Source organism: Primulina eburnea, chromosome 15, assembly GCF_022965805.1.
Source record: "Primulina eburnea isolate SZY01 chromosome 15, ASM2296580v1, whole genome shotgun sequence".
Lineage (NCBI taxonomy): Eukaryota > Viridiplantae > Streptophyta > Magnoliopsida > Lamiales > Gesneriaceae > Primulina > Primulina eburnea.
Window position 1 is genome coordinate 35,244,934 of NC_133115.1, and position 18,618 is coordinate 35,263,551.

Genomic DNA, 18,618 nt, shown 5'->3' on the forward strand with positions numbered 1-18,618 from the left:
ATATTTGGGGATCTCTCCCTTAAATATTTGTGCAGAGGGAGATGAAATATCCCAATTCCCATTTGTGATGAGATATATAGATAGTGGTGGAGTCAACGTCAGTGACTAATGCCACCAAATTGAATTCACAAAAGCCATCATCTAAATTCAAATATATACCTGAAAGTGGCCATTGGTGACAATGGAAATGTGTCTGTGTGGAAACATAAACTCAAGTTTCAATTTGTCATTAATAATCTTACAACTTGTGCCCGATAGTAACGTGACTTCATTCACCTTGGAGGACCACGCATCCATTATTGGAAATACATATTTCTATGTTTTCTTTTCTTTTCTAGGACCTTTTTTTTTGGGTGAATTTATTCATAGTTTCTTTTTAGTTTTCTACTCTAATATTTTATATATATTTATTAGTCACGTAATTTCAGTCTTGTTTTATTATCTTTTTCGTGTTTGCGATTTTATTCATATTTATCTAACGTGGCACTTATATGACGTCTACGAGACTTTGTGATGACGTTGATGTTGTAGTGTCACAACAGTACTTTTGATTACTAACTAAAATTATCAAAAAAAATGAAAATATTGGAATAAGATTGAAATTGAACAAGATAATAATTAAAATCACATAGAAACAAACTGGACAATATGAAACAAACATATAAAAATAAAAGTAAAGTTTTCTCATTATTTTAATAATGTGATTCAAAAGATACGACCTCGTACTGTTACTATCTACTGGTTCAGCTATGATTTTCTTAAAAATAAACCAACAAAATATCAGTATCTTACTCTCCAAGATCCCCCAAAACTTTTGATATTTGCCCAATAGTTTCATTACTCGAGATGTCACATTCAGTAGTTACGATATGCATGAGTGATACCCTAAAGCATGTGAGTGTTTAGTGTTTGAAACAATAAGCAAAATATGCATTTTAATACTTTGGACAAAATTAAAACGTAATTAAAGAATTGCAATGCCCACTTAATTTTCTGTTCTTACAGATTATTTTAAAAAGTCATTGGAGGGATGGAGCTCAAAAGTTTGGAAACAGCAACGAATAAAATAGAAAAAGAAAGCAATTCAAAGACAAGTGGTCAATTTGATTAATTCCATTCCACCAAGAAATGATAACTTATTTAAGATTATAATTGTGGTATTAACAATTAATAAGTTGTAATTAATAATAAATACTCAAAGGGTGGCGGCGGGCCGTTGGTGGCGAAGCAGGAAGGAGTACTGAATTCGGGTGGGCTTGTGTTTTAGGCTATGTCAACGAGTGGGGTCCACGCGGTAAATGCGCGTGCGGGTGGATGTGGTCCCACCTAGACCCTATGAGTCAGAGCCTGAGAGCGATCCCGACTGTTAAACTCAAAATTACATCATATCCTCTTCTAAATCCTAATCATTTCATTCCTACCTTCATCATTATTTCCTTGGATTTTGTTCACACACATATTAAATTAATATTAATATTAAAAGGAAATTTTATTTATATTGCGATACATATTTTTTTAAATTATTATTTTTTATATAAAACTTTTGTTAATCTTTTAAATAATATTGAGTTTATTAAACTCAATATATATATTTGATCTTTAATATTTAAACAATTTGTTTCCTAATAAATATGTATTTTCTTTATCTGATAAGAATCTATTCAAGAAATACTATTAAGATCAATACAAGTCTATATATATTGAGAAATAATATCTGCATAATATTGAAATAACACGAGCGAAATATCAAAGAGAAAGAGAGAATTCTTTGAAGAAAAATCAAAGACAAAACATCGTTGTTGTTATGTTATCGTGACGTGTTAGAGATATTTAAAGACAATACCTGAATTATTTTGTTACTCTAAATTTAGGCCACACATATTTGTATTCTCGTGCTTTGGTTATTATTATTATTAATATTTTAAATTGTGATTCGCTTCTTTGATTTGTTAAGGAATATAATTTTTTATTTCTTTACTAGTATTGTTTAGTAAATTAAATTGATTTGTTAAGGAATATAATTTTGCATTTCTTTACTAGTATTGTTTAGTAAACTAAATTTCTTTTCGACTTATTATTTTGCACTTAGGTGTGTACAGAGATACTTGTATGTGTGTATATATCTATGTGTGTAGAGTCGTTTTTTATTGTGTATTTATATATATAATATTGATTTCCACCTTATGCTGCCAAAAATTATTTTACATTTATTTAAGTCATCGTCTCAATTCATAATATAATTGAGTATATCTAGTCATGTTGTTAATTACTCGTTATACTTGCTTTATTTTTATACTAAGATTTTAATAACCTAATAATTTCTTGTAATATCTTATCTCGAATTCATATATATAGATACACTAGTTATATTATGTTGTATATCAAATGTACTAACATATGTATTCACTAAAGAAGTTATATTCAACTATTAGATGTAATGAATATTGAATCATATCAAAAAAATATATACTCATTAAACGAATGTCATTTTATTTATGGATAATATAATATAACTATATAATAAAAAACAATATAATGAAACACATTTATTCTCCAAATATATATGTGAAAATAAGCAACCAACATTCTTGATATATATCTAGGTTCACGTATTTATGTTGATGACACAGCGAGTAAATATATGCTTTATTTAAGCTTGTCATGAAAATGAGGTAATAATGACGCAAGCTTGATGTGTGAATACTGACAAAGCAGACAGGTGTGCAAAGTATTTCAAAGAGAAATTGATTACCCGTAAGATCTTTTTTCTTTTTCTATGAGAGGGCAACAATGTAAATAAATAAAGTGGGAGTCGGGTCGGGTTCGGGTGGGGTGGGGGAAGACTTTTTATCTGATCCACAATTGATAATACTAGCCTCCCCCTACATTTTTCACTTTTCGGGTCAACTTGAAGGTAAAGTTTGAATAAAAAATAAAGTCAGCTGGCACAATAGATTGAATGAGGACAAACGATGTGTATATTACTAAATTACAGTTTTTTCAATTTATTTTATTATTTTTGTGTTTGATAAGAAATTATATTTAAAATCTTTCGAAAGTGTATTTTAAAAGAAAACATATTGCATTAGGATGTGATGTATGTTAGATAAAAAAAAACTTATGTGAGACGATCTCACAAACCAATTTTGTGAGAAAAATATTCTATTTAAGTTATTCATGAATAAATATTATTTTTATGCCAAAATTATTACTTTTTATAATATATATTGGCAAGATTGACATGTATCACGAATAAAGATCTGTGAGACCGTCTTACAAGAAAACTACTCACGTTAGATTTTATTTTTGAAAAATTAGTACTTTTCACCAAATTATTCTCCAATTTTTTCTCAACCTAAGTTTGTGAAGGATTGGAAAAAAATATTATGAATTCAGAGATAAAATTATACGAGTAAAACAAACGAATATCGTTAAAAAAGTTCAATTTTACCTCAAGCCGATACAGTTAAGTTACCATGTAATAGTTGTTCGATCGGTTGTCGTAACGTTTTTCCAAGAATTAAGGCAAAGGTACGTACCAAGAGTTAATTTATTCAAATATGGTCCAGCCACCAAATGGATTAAATTAGATTCTTTTATATAAAAAATTTATACCGTGACAATATATAAATAATTCAAGATGTGACACCGCAGAATTTTATATGTTACTTTGGTTGAGTCACACATCAATTTTATTTCAACCATCTAAGCTGGAATGATTTTGGAAGTTGACTCGGGTTTTTTTCAAATTAAGTCAAGATAAGATGTCTACCATTTTCTTTGTATGTATATATTTATATAATATAAAATTTGCGACGAAATCATATCACTAATCAATTTATGAGATGAATATTCAACTCAATTCGATCTCTGAGAAAATATTATTTTTATGTCAAAAATATTATTTTTCATTCTAAACATAGATCGAGTCAATTTATCTCATTTACAAAGATTTGTGAGATAGTTTCATTGATTACCTAACGATATAAAAATGTGTGTAGATTCTTTATTTAATCAGATAATAATTTAAATAGTGGCACGTCTCTGGTTTAAGACATAAGCAAAAACTTGTGTGAGACAGTCTCACGTGTCATATTATGTGAGACGGATCTCTTATTTGAGTTATTCATGAAAAATTATTACTTTTTATGGTAAGAGTGTTATTTTTATTATACATATCGGTAAAGTTGACCCGTCTCACAGATAAAGATTCGTAAGACCGTTTTATGAGATATCTATTCAAGACATATATTCTTCTGACGAGAGTTTTGGCATTATGTATAATTGACTCTTTGGAAGTTGAATTGTAGCAGTAGGTCAATGTTTTTTTTTTTTTTAAAGCAGTAGGTCAATGTTGTGGCCATTTTGAATTTTATGTTACTTCAATTTATTGTGTGATTCTTTTTCAGTTATTGGTCCTCCACTTACTCGGGAAATGAGTTTGCTGTTGAACTCAAAATAATTAAATTTCAATTTATGATTTTTTTAATATATATATATATATAATTAAATTTCAATTTATGATTTTTTTAATATATATATATATATATATATATATATATATTAAAAAAATCATAAATTGAAATTTAATTATATATATATATATATTAAAAAAATCATAAATTGAAATTTAATTATTTTGAGTTCAACAGCAAACTCATTTCCATATATATATATATATATATATATATATATATATATGTTGGGCACCCATTATGGATACCGACACTAAACCAACATTAGTAAATAAAATTGAACTTTAATAAATAGTGAGTCAAAAAAACTTTAATAAATAATATATATATTCATAATAAAAGGGGAGCCAAATCCAACTGTAACGGGTTTGCTTCAAGGAACTGTGGGCTAAGGAACTGGGTCGGGCTTAAACAAATTCACGTTCTAAATCTCTCAATAGTTGGGGTGAAATGGACAGCTGCAGTTGGTCATACAAAATGGGGTTTTGGGTCTGCCCCAAAATTTGGTCTTTCGAACAACAACCAGAAGGGCGAAATACTGTTTGTTACAATTGGACACTAAAGAAGGTAAATGTAACCACATGGGTCCAATTTTGCATTTTCTAATTAACACGTTCGAAGAGGGGCTCGATTACCTGTAAATCAAATCGAGGCCCATTTCTTGTTAAGCCGAGAAACAAAAGCTTGTCCCATGAGTAGAAATTAATGGATGTCTGTGTCTGTGCAAAGAGTTTACTTTACCCAGAGTGTCATATTTTCCTAAACGGGCCAAGCCTGAAGTGATATTGTTCTAGTCATTGCATGATAAATGGCTACAACTCAAGAAAGACCAATGATTTTATATGATGTGGAAGCATAAACTTACTCTATTACGCGAATGCCTGTGATAAGGATCGAGAAGAAAAATGTAGAATCTTGTTATATATGACTTGGCTGACTTTGTCAGTGAAATTCTTGTTTCCTGGTTTTGAATAATATTTAACTTGTCGAAAGAAAACAGCTCGTCGGTCCATGAGCAAAGGGCTTGTTTCTTGAATCCATGCATGTGAAATCTCCCAATCCCCTGAAATGATCGTTGGCAAAGGGGATTTTCCAGGAACATTTTGAGGTTTTCAACACTTAGAACCCCACCCCACACGTGAAAACCTGAAAACTATTAGTTGAGTGGGTAAACGATGGATGATCTTATATATTTCTCAATGAAAATCTTCATAGTTCCAAAAAAAAAATAAAAAATCATGTGAATGGACAATCGACGTAGTCCACCTAGCTAGCTCGTCTCAATGCAAAAAGAGCAAACGTCCAATTATTGGGAAGAATTCAAGAAAGCTGAAACTGTGCCTAGGCTACAGCTGTTTCCGCCGTAAAATGGGCCAGATCCAAAGTGGCCCATCCTGCTCGTGTGACCCGATAGTCGCTGTGCAATCATGTGGATATAGTGAGTACACGAATGTAGGAAAATAATTTATCCATTGTTTACGCCCAATACCCCATGTGTCGTAAATAGGGTCCGGAGAGAGGGCCGATCCAGATGAGGGGATAAGGTGGGATGGCCCAAAAATTTATTTCTTACCATCCGGGGAAATTGAGAAAATAAGATCATGTGGTTAAAAAAAATTTATCTCCTCAAACGTATTTAAAATACACCGAATTTTAGAACCTTAGAGTTATGGCCTACAAGTACTGTTTGTAATGGAAAATACAGTAATCTCCCCAACCAACACTGATAAATTTCAAGTCAAGAAAGAGTGTGCTTCTATGTGTATATATATATACACAATATTTTTCAACCTCTGCATGAATGTGTTACCTCTTTCCCCCGATCTTATATATGATATGTACGTATCCACGATATACAACTATATATGAAAACTCATCAACGACGCCGTGTTAGGTTCCGAGTATTGTGAACGGAGTTGTAGATGAATGAGAACCTCAGTCTTATATGATAAAAACCATTTTCAATGGTAAAAAGTAAAGTTTAGGGTATGTATTACTAACTTAATTTATATATAGAGCAGCTAGCTAGGCGTATCTTTACACGAAATGTGAGCTAAAATAAAAGAGGTACACTTTTTAGGGTACTTTTGGTGGTCAAGGGGATGTTTCTTCTCTTCTGACCCCATCAGTATACCCAACTTGCGACATGAAACGATGGCCTAAAAGGCCTTATCTTCATTTAATAACACTGCCACTATTTTTTCCCTAAACCCCGTGGCCGGCCCCTCGTTCACGAGAGGAGATATTTTTTGTATTTTTTGCAAAGGGGTTAGTGAACCACGCACACCATTGACATAAAGGTAGATCACATCCAACTCATCAGGCTCTGATTCGAGATGTAAATAAACTAAAAGCACAGAGAAGATATGGTTCGCATTTAGATATTTTTGAAAGTTTGGGACAAATCTAAACAAAGGGAATCTAAATTAACGTGCAGTCAATCATGAGAATAAATTAAAGAGTTTATAGAATCGAACACATATTTGTTTAGTAGTAGTGTTACTTTTTTTGATCTATCTTTCATGTTTTCTTACTTTATATTAATGGTTTATCGTCTCTCTCGCTACATGTTAGGCCATAATGAAAAATATAGATTTGGGCCACACTTAATGCCATCACGACTCTTCCAATCCTTACCGTGTAAAGTGAGAGACAAACTCATTTATTCTTTTGTCAACGCCATGTGAATTTGTCACCACACCCCAAGGCCATTTTTTTTAAAAAAGAAAAATTTTCCTTTTCTATTACTAATTTATTTGGTCTCTCAACGAACTGTTTTTAACTTTCAATTACATTTTTAACTAATTGTACCATGTTTGTGTAATTCTAAAATTTATGGAATTAAAATCCCTTAACTCCCGTTTTATAATAGTGAATTTTTAAAGTATAGAATCATTTGAATTAATCCGTCTATCGAAAATTTGTAGTTTGAGTCAAATCTTCCAATCTAAACACATCCTTAAGAAGAACCGTCAAAAACTATTCGTGTATTTTTTTTCTCAGAGAAGCATATATATACATATATATATATATATGTATATATATATATATATATATATGTGTGTGTGTGTGTGGTGTGTGTGTATATGTATAAGAAAATCTGCATTTTTGGTCTTGTAATTTGTCAATTTGTTATTTTGGTACTCTATGTTATCGAATCTAAGTTTTAGTATTATTTTGACAATTTTAGTTTTTTTCATCGAGAGTGTTAATGTGAAACTATATACGTTAATTAGCACACATCAACATTGGATTGGTGTCACGTCAGCAACAAGTCGAAAAAAAGACTATATTTAAAAAAAAAAACAAAAATATCGGACTAAATGTGAAATTCAACAACATAGTTTACCAAAACAGCAATAAAGAAAACATATATGACCAAATTACTTTAAATTAAAATTAATTTTCCCCATTTTTAAAACCAAATGCTTCAACATCCAACTCGCTCTAATTATACTCCCTGAATTGGACGTTGTCTTTTGCAATATATTAGTTAATCAAGTTAGAAGGAACATGAATCATCATGGCTTGACACCAAATGTGTCACATAACAAAATGCTTCCATCAAATGTAATTAATGGCAAAACCCACCTACCATCGATATTCTTGGTATTCTTTCCTATAATGGGAATTTTATTTAATTACAATGCAATAATTTCTTGGTAACGTAGGCCATTTAGGGTTTGGTTTATTTTTGAATGTTGGCAGTTTAGAAAACATTCGTTATGGTCATTTTATGTTCTTTTCTACCGATCTTAGGTTCCTCCTGATTGTAGGGTTTTCGAATGATAATCATATTGTAAAAAGCCATTCAAGCAAGTTGCCATTATTAGTTTTTTATTAATACTTCAATTTTTGACATAAATATCGACAATTTTTTGATGAGTATAATTAAGGTCATTCATTGCTATAAACTTGAATGACAAAAATCTTGTATGAGACGGTCTCACGGGTCGTATTTTGTGATATGGATATCTTATTTGAGTCATTCATGAAAAAATATTACTTTTTATGCTACAAGTAATACTTTTTATTGTGAATATAGATAAAAATTTGTGATACCGTCTCACAAGAGACCTACTCAACTTGAATATCATATTTATAGACGTTTGGACTCAACGTTGGGGGGAACTTTTCTCTCCCATTATTTGTTAATTTTGTTAATTCAGAAGACAAGAACCCAAAATTAATTTTTTTTTTTAAAAAAAAAAATCGAACATTTAGCACTCAAATCAAAATATATATATATATATATGGACGTTTGGTCTACCGATCGAATATGTTACATCACATTTCATTTCCCCAACTTGACGGTAGTAATAATTGTTCGATACAGGACCTATTTATGTACAATGAAGGTAGCAGTAATTTGGAGGAATCGACCGACAAATTTGCATGTATACACAGTGAGAGGATAAAGAACAGCGCAGAATATATAAATCCCACCAAACCCATTCGTCTGGAACGAAATACATCACTTCCATCTATCACTCTTTCCATGTTTCAGTAAAATCACCTGATAAGAAATAAAGGGTTCAAATTGGCAAAGAGGAAAAGAAAGCTAAGCTTAATTTCGGGCACATTTTGATTTTTCCTTCCAAATTAGTATATACCTGCTGATTGAAGTCTTCATTTTCCATGGCCATAAGTTTTCTTTCAATTTTATTATACATGAGTAACTTCACATTTTCAACAAAAATGAAATAAACGCCAAATATCATAAAATCATCATCTTTTCTAATAAACGTTCCATCTGGTCCATAATTTTCCGTTCAAAATCCAATGATCCCATCCCAACCGTGACAAGATTTATGTTTGTTAGACGCTGTTTATCATATGCACATATAAATTGTCGCGGAAATTTCAAATATATAACCATTTTTCGTTTTCAAATCAGATATTTTTATCCCACTGCATGCTTTGAGAAGATTTGTATTTAGATAATAATAATAGACATGAAGAAAAAAGAATGAAAAAATACTTTGGAAATTAATGATCCATCAGTAATGCAATAGACAAAGAGTGAAAAGTTTTCAACAAAACTGGCTTTAGTTTTTGTGGAAAAATGATGCACTACTGTGTGGTATCCACTGACCACTAATATTGTTTCCTACTAGTGGATAACACGAGAACACATATATATAAATATCCCGGAGACAAATTAAAGGAAAAAGGGGGAATTCTTTTTTCATATTCAATATCTATTTTTTGCTTCTTTTTTTTCCTTTTCTTTTCTTTTTTTTTTTGAGAATTAACTAATGCTCAAGTGAAACGACTTGTAAGGGTACAAGCGAAACTACGGACATTAAAGTTGACAATAAAATTATATCGTACTTTTCATGAGTAATAATCATATATGTTTTTCCATCAAACACGTGTTCCGTAGTTCTTTTGATGATAGTTAAAATTTAGCTTAATTTAGCTTACGATATTCATTGATTTCAATTCGAGATTCGTTGGTTGTGTAGATAAATTTTTTTTAATTTATTTAGATAGATTTAGTTGTTTTTTATATTTATTATCTGAGATAAACAAATTTCGTGTTTACGTTCAATTCATATTAATAACACGAATAATTGTATTATATCCTTATAATATGTGATCTTTCGAAGAAATAATATGGATAGATATGATTTTAAGATTCATTATTATTATTTTTAAAAAACATTAATCAAAATAATTAATGAATTTTAATATTCTATTTCTTGTTTCAACAGGAAAAAATATTTTTACATCTAAAAAGCCACTAAAACAACAATTTTATCATCTAAACTCAATCTACTACAACTATCCTACCAAAGAAATTAAATTTTCAAGAATTTATATTTTCTACTAAACACGCCTCACCTTTTTTTAAAGATCGGACCTAGATTCAACAATTATTTCATTGTTTGAAAAAATTCATCGGATCTTTTTGTTTTAATGAATAAAGGAAAAATTGCATTTTTTTTCTATTTATTTTGGTCATTTATATTGTCAAATTTCATATTTAGTTTTGTGTTTTTTTGTCAATTTTATTCATTTTTATCTTGAGTGTTGATGTGATATTAAATATATTAGCATCAGCACCACAACGAAAAAATGACTAATAATAATATAATAATTAACAACGGCTTAAGACTGAAATTGAAAACATAGATGATTGAAATTACAACGTGAAAATATATATATTAAAAAATACGAATTTCCCCAAAATAAATTTTCAACTGGCTTGGTGTTTATTGCATATATATAAATTTATTAAATAGATTTTTATTTTTAAAAAAAAATATGTGCATACTATATGTTGTGAAATCGTCCCAAAAAATGTATTATTGAATATATTGCATTTCAATATATATTATATAATTGTTTACTAGCAAAATATAATTTATTTTATCCATGTTCCATAATCTCACAAAGTAATCAATTCTCAGTGTACCTCGATTAAAAAAAAAAAACTTAGAATCTTGAAAGAAAGATACAGCTTTCTCGAGCTATCATAATTTGAAGCAAAAGATTGCTCTTTTGCATGTGACAAAAGAGAACCGCATAACATAATTATTAATTAATTGCATTGATAATTCGGATTTTGGACCTTAATAGCCATCAATTAAACCCTAGGCTTATTGATTAATCATGGCTACGCCCCAATATGTCACATTTAGGCAAGATCTTGTCTTCTCATACGGTGATTAGTCTCAACTTTTTTCAATTTTAAAATCACTTTAATAATTGTATTGCTCTGGCAATGTTATACCTAGCTTTACTGGAAATTTAGGGACCGGATAATTTCAGTCTATTTATTAATTTAATGACTTTAATTTGTATAGAAGTAGGTAGGTTTACCCATCGAATTGGGCTAGCAACTTGATTTTAATTTCCTGGGGGCTAGCTATTGATTTTTCTTCTTCTTAATTTATAATAAATAGTAAACAATAAACTATTTTCCCTTTTTCCTCGTGGGACAAAAACTTGTCTGAACATTGGCTCAACAAAAGAAAATTTTAATCTTGTGTAAACGTGTATTACTCGATAAAATTGTATCGCTAGCAATTTGAAACAATCTGGCATGTGAATAGCTTTAATCGGTAAGTTTCTACATTGTTAAATAGTTTATTTTGTGCTCTGATGAAATATTTAGCATAGTAGTTGTATTCCATAAAAAAATATCCTCTTTCTTTTTCTTTTATAATGATTGAACAGTGGTCGTTATTGTTAAATGTCTTACTCAAATAAATTAAGTTATTGAGAATTGTATATATGAACTTAGATAATGTTTTCTTTGAGCTAGCTAGCTAGCTTTTGAGGTTGAGTTAGATCTAATTCTTAATCTTAATATGATATCAGAGCTCACTTACATTGTTTTGTGTTGGATTATCATATGAGTCACTCGATAATGTCCTGTAAGCTTCACATTCAAGTTGTTCATTCTTAGGCGTGAGAGGATGTGTTATATTTGAACTTGGACAATACTCTCATTGAGCAAGATTTTGGGATGACTTAGATCTAAATCTCAATCTAACAGCAACTATTTGTTGCACGTTGGATAAGAATCATGCTTTTCAGTACTGATTCGTATGGAATTAGCACCGCGCCACACAGTACTCTCTTCTCTTTGGTTGTTTATTTGTCATCAGCTATGCTTGTAAATCACGTTAATCGTGTAAAGACTATTTGACAAACCTTGTGCGACAGAAATCGTGTTTAATTAAATTGCGAACGTAGAAGCAGCTCATGGCCCGACGAAGGGCGGTTTTGACTGGAGTAGGCATAAAGCAAGGTGGATAAATTAGTAATTGACCGCATTGATTTCAGCTACGTCCATGCATGGGATTTCGTAAACTAACGTACATCCTTTCATACTTTACTGCTCCCACGCCACCATCGTCGTCGATTTATTGCTCTAAAAAAATTTATCAGTTAGCCATGGAAGTAAAATCAATAAAATCATAATACGCAATAATTAATTGTAATAAAAAACAACATATAATATTTTATATGAACTTATCACAATTTCATAGTTTCATATAGAATCATGTACGTATGTGGTAAAACAAAAGAATTTTTATAAATATTTAATCTAAAAATGAATGCAGAATTTATAGCCTTGGTGGGCATGCAATAGGATTCAAAGGTATACGCAAAAGCGAAAATGAAAAACAGTCAAAGATTTGCAAGACTGTAATTGTCTCCCACAATAAAAGCAACATTTATATATTTCACAGTAAACATTCCAAGAAATCCTCACACACACAATATATATATATATATATATATATATATATATATATATATATATATATATATATATATATATATATATATATATATATATATATATATATATATATATGGCATCAAGCACAATGCTTCCCACTTGCTTCTGCTGTATGTTAATAATTGGTGCACCGGCCACTCCTCAGCCCCTCTCCATCTCGGCCCCTCCCAGTACTAGACATATTCAAAATTAGTCTAAAAACTGTATAACCAATATAAATATATAATATTCTTATCTTATATCTTTTTTTGTTGTTTTTGTTTTGGGAGTGGAACAAGTGGTTGAATAAAACATTAAATGCCATGCAATTGCAATTCTATGATTTATTTTTTAATTCCCCTTATGCTGAAATTTAGTCCTCAACCAAATGTTTGACGAGTCAAAACCTGTTGCCGTACGGCGTTACGGGAAACAAGAAGTGAATAATTAAATTAAATTTAGTTCCAAAACACAATGAAGTGTATTAAATTCTAACCAAAAAACGAGGACAGATGTAGACCAATCCGGTTTCTGATGACGCGTTCATAACGTCATGTCGCACCGTCTGAGCCCGAATTTGAGGGATTTACCTCTTAATCACAAAATTTTATTTAATTTCTATATTAATATATCTTGTTGCCTGAATTGACTTTCCATTTTTGCTATATTTGTACCTTAAACTCCCCGCAAAAGATGTCCTATGCGTGATGATTAATCAACTTTATTAAAATATAAAACCGAACAATTGACAATACCAAAATAATCAGAGTAAAAGTAAAATATATATAGACTAGTACTCATGTATTGTAGCTAGTTTTACCCGAGTAAAAGTAGAAGATATAGCATTTACATACCTAGTTAATGTTATTTATTAGCTTCATTAATATTAGTGAAAATGCATGTCTCTGTATATATTGCTCGCAGACAACTGCATGTCTCTGTATATATATATATATTATTTTGATATGCTGCACATCTATGTGAACATCGATAATGTGTCACTCATCTATTGAATGCGTACTTTTTCTATATTTCATCACATCTAATGGGTGAGTGATACATCATCGGTGCTCACATATGTGTGCACAGTAAGTGTATAATATATCAAAATTGTATATATATGTTATCGTTTCTCTTGTAAATTTATAAGAATAATGTTGTAGTAAAAATATGTTAATCTAATTTGGTAATAAGTTTAATACGACTCATTCAGGTCATATCAAAGGAAAAAAATAGCTACAATTACAGTTGTCAGGAACGGATGTCCAGCTGTTGCCTACCCACGATAAATCGATGGGGAAAACCGTTACAAGTCTGAAATCCGTTAAAGCGAACCAGTTTTTATGTTACCGGGGAATGAAGCCAGTGTGATGGCTGCCTCCGTGTTAAGAAACAGTGATGAACTCCCACACCGCGGGATAACCGGAAATGGCCAGTCGACTTTCCTCAGGAAGCTGATCCCGAACCGGATTTCCGGTTTTCGATCTACGAGCGAGTCACGACAACCGCAATATGCGCACACCAACACCACCATTAAATTTCAACACCTTCCTAGGAATATACTTATTTTATTTTTTTAAATTTAATAATACAAGATGGCATGGCATGGGCATCTCAAATTTTTTTTACATGCACGGTCTATGTCTACATCTTAACTTAAATAAACATATATATTACGAAAAGAATAGAAAATTATTGTTAAATATGAATATGTCTATATATATTTAGGATTAAAAAAAATTATGTCCTAAAGAATAAATAATGACAAAACTTGCATGAAACGGTTTCACGAATCGTATTTTGTGAGACAGATATCTTATTTGGGTCATTCATAAAAAATTATTACTTTTTATGCTAACAGTAATATTTTTTATTGTGGATATCAGTAGGATTGACCCGTCTCACAGATAAATATTCGTGAGACTGTCTCACAAGAGACCTACTCGTAAATAATTTATTTTTTATTTATTACATTAAACAATACTTACTATATACTTGTAACCATGGTGATAAAAGCCATTAGTGCATAGAAATGTAAATTGCATCACATCAAAATTTTATAATTTTGTTGCATACAATTGAAAAGATTAAAATAAATAACCAAAATTTAATTATAAATTTTGATTGAAATTTTGCGAAAATTAAAGAAAACTTAAATGAATAGATAGATACATCATACATGGTGTATCAAATTATTTGTTTCCCTCGTAATAGAATGGCAGACTTGCCACCAATTCCTATCAATATTCACGATAAAGCCATCAAAATTTATTTTAGCTTCTATGAAGTGGACCACACCCTTTCCCTTGCTCACTTCTATATAAAGCCTCATCTTCCACCTAATTCTTCCCACCTCCATAGCTGCGTCTCTCTCCCTCTCTAGTCTTGCCTGTGGAAAATTTGTTTCTTCAGAACCAATCATGCCTGAAGCACCAAAACAAACCACCTCTGAGTACAGTTTGGCAGAGAACAACAAGAAAAAGATCGAGTTTATTGAGGATGTGACCGAAAATGCCGATGATGTTCAGAAACGGGTCCTCTCTGAAATTCTCACCAGGAATGCCCATACTGAGTACCTGAACAAGCATGGACTCAACGGCCTTATTGATCGAGAGGCTTTCAAGAAAATCATTCCTGTTGTCTCTTACGAGGACGTTCTGCCTGATATTAACCGCATCGCCAATGGTGATAAGTCTCCCATTCTCTGCTCGGAGCCCATCTCTGAATTCTTGACAAGGTTTGAATGCCTTTTTGTTTTGATAAAGAAAATAGTAATAATGGTGAAATACGTGTTTCAGTTCTCAGGTGTTGAGAGTTTATATGAAATATATAGATACACGGTCATTCTTGCATGTGGCTTTTTAATGTTCCTTCTCCTTTTCGTGTTTTAGAGATTGGTTTTTTTATTAAAAGGGTCTCTTTTTTTCTTAATTTAATATGCAGTTCTGGGACATCTGCTGGGGAAAGAAAAATGATGCCTACGATTGAGGAAGAACTAGGCAGGAGGTCTTTGCTTTACAGCCTTTTGATGCCTGTGATGAGCCAGTTTGTTCCAGGCTTGGACAAAGGCAAAGGGATGTATTTCCTGTTTATAAAATGCGAGACCAAGACCCCGAGTGGTCTTCTGGCTCGCCCCGTTTTAACCAGTTACTACAAGAGTTCCCATTTCAAAGATAGACCCTATGATCCCTACACAAACTACACCAGCCCAAATGAAACAATTCTCTGCCAAGATTCCTACCAGAGCATGTATTCCCAAATGCTTTGTGGTCTTGTTCAGAACAAGGAAGTCCTCCGGGTCGGGGCTGTCTTCGCCTCCGGCTTCATCCGTGCTATCCGGTTCTTGGAGAAGCACTACACCCTTCTTTGCAATGATATTAGAACCGGGACTCTTAACTCCATAATCACCGATCCATCAGTGAGGGAGGCTGTGTTGAGGACCCTAAAGCCTGACCCGAAGCTGGCGGACTTCATTGAGTCCGAATGTGGGAAGGAGTCCTGGCAGGGTATAATCACTAAACTGTGGCCTAACACCAAATATATTGACGTTATTGTTACTGGGACCATGTCACAGTACATTCCAACTCTTGATTACTACAGCAATGGTTTACCCCTAGTCTGCACAATGTATGCTTCCTCGGAGTGTTATTTTGGTGTCAATCTGAACCCTCTTTGCAAGCCAAGTGATGTATCCTACACCCTCATTCCAACCATGGCCTATTTCGAGTTTTTGCCGGTACATCGAAACAATTGTCCCGCCAATGGTCTTAATTCCATTGCAGTGCAAAAATCCCTTGATGAGAAAGAACAGCAAGAACTGGTTGACTTGGTTGATGTTAAACTTGGACAAGAATATGAACTGGTCGTTACCACTTATGCAGGTATTTTGGCCTAAAAGTCCTTTGTTAGAATAATGGGGTTCGATGATTTTGATGATGTTTGACATAATTTCGATCCTCAAATCCAGGGTTATACAGGTACAGAGTCGGGGATGTGCTTCGTGTGGCTGGATTCAAGAACAACGCGCCGCAGTTCAACTTCATATGCCGTAAAAACGTTGTCTTGAGCATCGATTCTGATAAAACGGATGAAGTAGAGCTCCATAACGCGGTGAAAAATGCTACAACTCATTTGATTCCATTCGATGCTCGTCTCACCGAGTACACGAGCTACGCCGACACGACAAAAATTCCAGGCCACTATGTCTTGTACTGGGAGCTTAGCCAAAACGGATCCACCCGAATCCCTCCATCGGTTTTTGAAGACTGCTGCTTCACCATTGAAGAGTCCCTTGATTCAGTGTATCGCCAGAACCGAGCATACGAGGCAATCGGGCCACTTGAGATAAAAGTTGTGGAAGCCGGAACATTTGATAAGCTCATGGATTATGCCATTAGCCTCGGTGCTTCAATCAATCAGTACAAAACACCCCGCTGCGTGAAATTTGCACCAATTCTCGAGCTTCTAAACTCCAGGGTGGTGTGTTGCTATTTCAGTCCAAAGTGCCCAAAATTTACTGCCCAATGGAGCAACAACAAGAATTGAAGATGAGGAAACCAAATTAAAGAACTGTTTTTGTGATCATTTTAGTGTTAGAATTTCATCCTCTCCCTCCCCCTCCCCCTATTTAGATTACTAATTAACTATGTTATCTTGTTCTTTAAATGTTTGTTTATTAAAGTAGAAAAAACTTGATTATTTAGAAGGCATGTATAAAAACAGTTCATGTTTCAAGAAAAAGTCTCTCTTTCTTCATAAACCATTGGCATATTTTATGGGACTTTGTTTTCTTATTTCCAGCCAGGATTCCTGCCCACTGAACTCTCATGGGATGTGTCCTAAAAAAAACTATAACACTAAAATCCCACTTGCTTTTACATTTAATAACCATTTGTTTACCATAAAGCTCACACACTTTATGTCAAATAATAATTAGCAAAGCTCGATTATCCAAATTTGAATTCTTAATTACATCTAATCTAATTAAACCCAAGAATAATTTATTTTAAAAAAAAATCCATCAGTCTTCATTTTTGCTTGCACGTTAGATTATAGTACAAGTTAATACATACGACTAGTTTTTAGCTGTCTTAATTAGTTTGATTATTTTGCCATTGGCTCAGGTCTTCATATATCGACTAGCCTCTTATTTTAATTATGAGACCAATAATGTATATATGTTATGTTCGTAACATAAATTATTTTCTGGATATGAAATAAGGAAAGCATGAAAATAAAATGAATACAAAAGATATAACTAGTATATATTATTTTGATATGATGTGATTTATATGTTCAAATTACAAGTAATATATGTTAATGGTCGGTGTATATATATATATAAGAAAAAGGTCGTGGTAAATGCAATGTTATATTATATTATATCATATTATATATAATTTAAAAGCACGTCATCGAGACCTTATCTGTAAAGGATTGACTTTTGAAATAAAGGAAATGAAAACTACAAGACAAGACTTATTTTATATAGTCATCCTTAACATTTAGCTAGTATGTCGCCTCTACCATACGGTGGAAAAAATGTGAACTCAAATGCTTTAAAGCCCTAGCTAGAGCTTGCAGCCAAATTAAAGGAATTGCAATGAATAATATTTACGTATAAAATTGACTATGTATAAAGAAGAAAAAAAAACCCTACGCCTGAAAACAAATTATTCTGCTTGTGTGTACCGTCAGAAAGGTTGAAGGTACGTGTGTAAGTCCGACACGATGACATGCAGCTTGGTGGGGGTGCGGTCATGGCCGGAGAAGGGTCGAACATTTATTCCATCTCAGGGACAAAGAAAATGAAACAGCACAATAATTTGGCTTGACAAGCAATAATTTAGATCGTATTGGGTACGGATAAGATAATATGAAATGATGGTATTCTGTTTCAGAGCA

The 18,618-nt window shown here is 32.0% G+C and overlaps 1 protein-coding gene across 1 annotated transcript; it reads left to right on the forward strand.

The window, feature by feature from the left end:
* The first annotated feature begins 15,069 nt into the window (after positions 1 to 15,069).
* Positions 15,070 to 17,467, forward strand: LOC140815204 (indole-3-acetic acid-amido synthetase GH3.6-like). The gene is made up of 3 exons (XM_073174324.1): positions 15,070 to 15,451; positions 15,658 to 16,595; positions 16,682 to 17,467. The coding sequence occupies exons 1-3, from the start codon at positions 15,135 to 15,137 to the stop codon at positions 17,257 to 17,259; spliced, it is 1,833 nt and encodes a 610-aa protein (XP_073030425.1). The 5' UTR covers positions 15,070 to 15,134; the 3' UTR covers positions 17,260 to 17,467.
* Positions 17,468 to 18,618: the final 1,151 nt, after the last annotated feature.

Bases quoted from the DNA above. Each gene is read 5' to 3' on its own strand.
- LOC140815204 (XM_073174324.1), top strand. From the start codon at position 15,135: ATGCCTGAAGCACCAAAACAAACCACCTCTGAGTACAGTTTGGCAGAG. The intron at 15,452-15,657 runs GTTTGAATGCCT...TTTAATATGCAG, and splicing joins ATCTCTGAATTCTTGACAAG to TTCTGGGACATCTGCTGGGG. The intron at 16,596-16,681 runs GTATTTTGGCCT...CCTCAAATCCAG, and splicing joins GGTCGTTACCACTTATGCAG to GGTTATACAGGTACAGAGTC.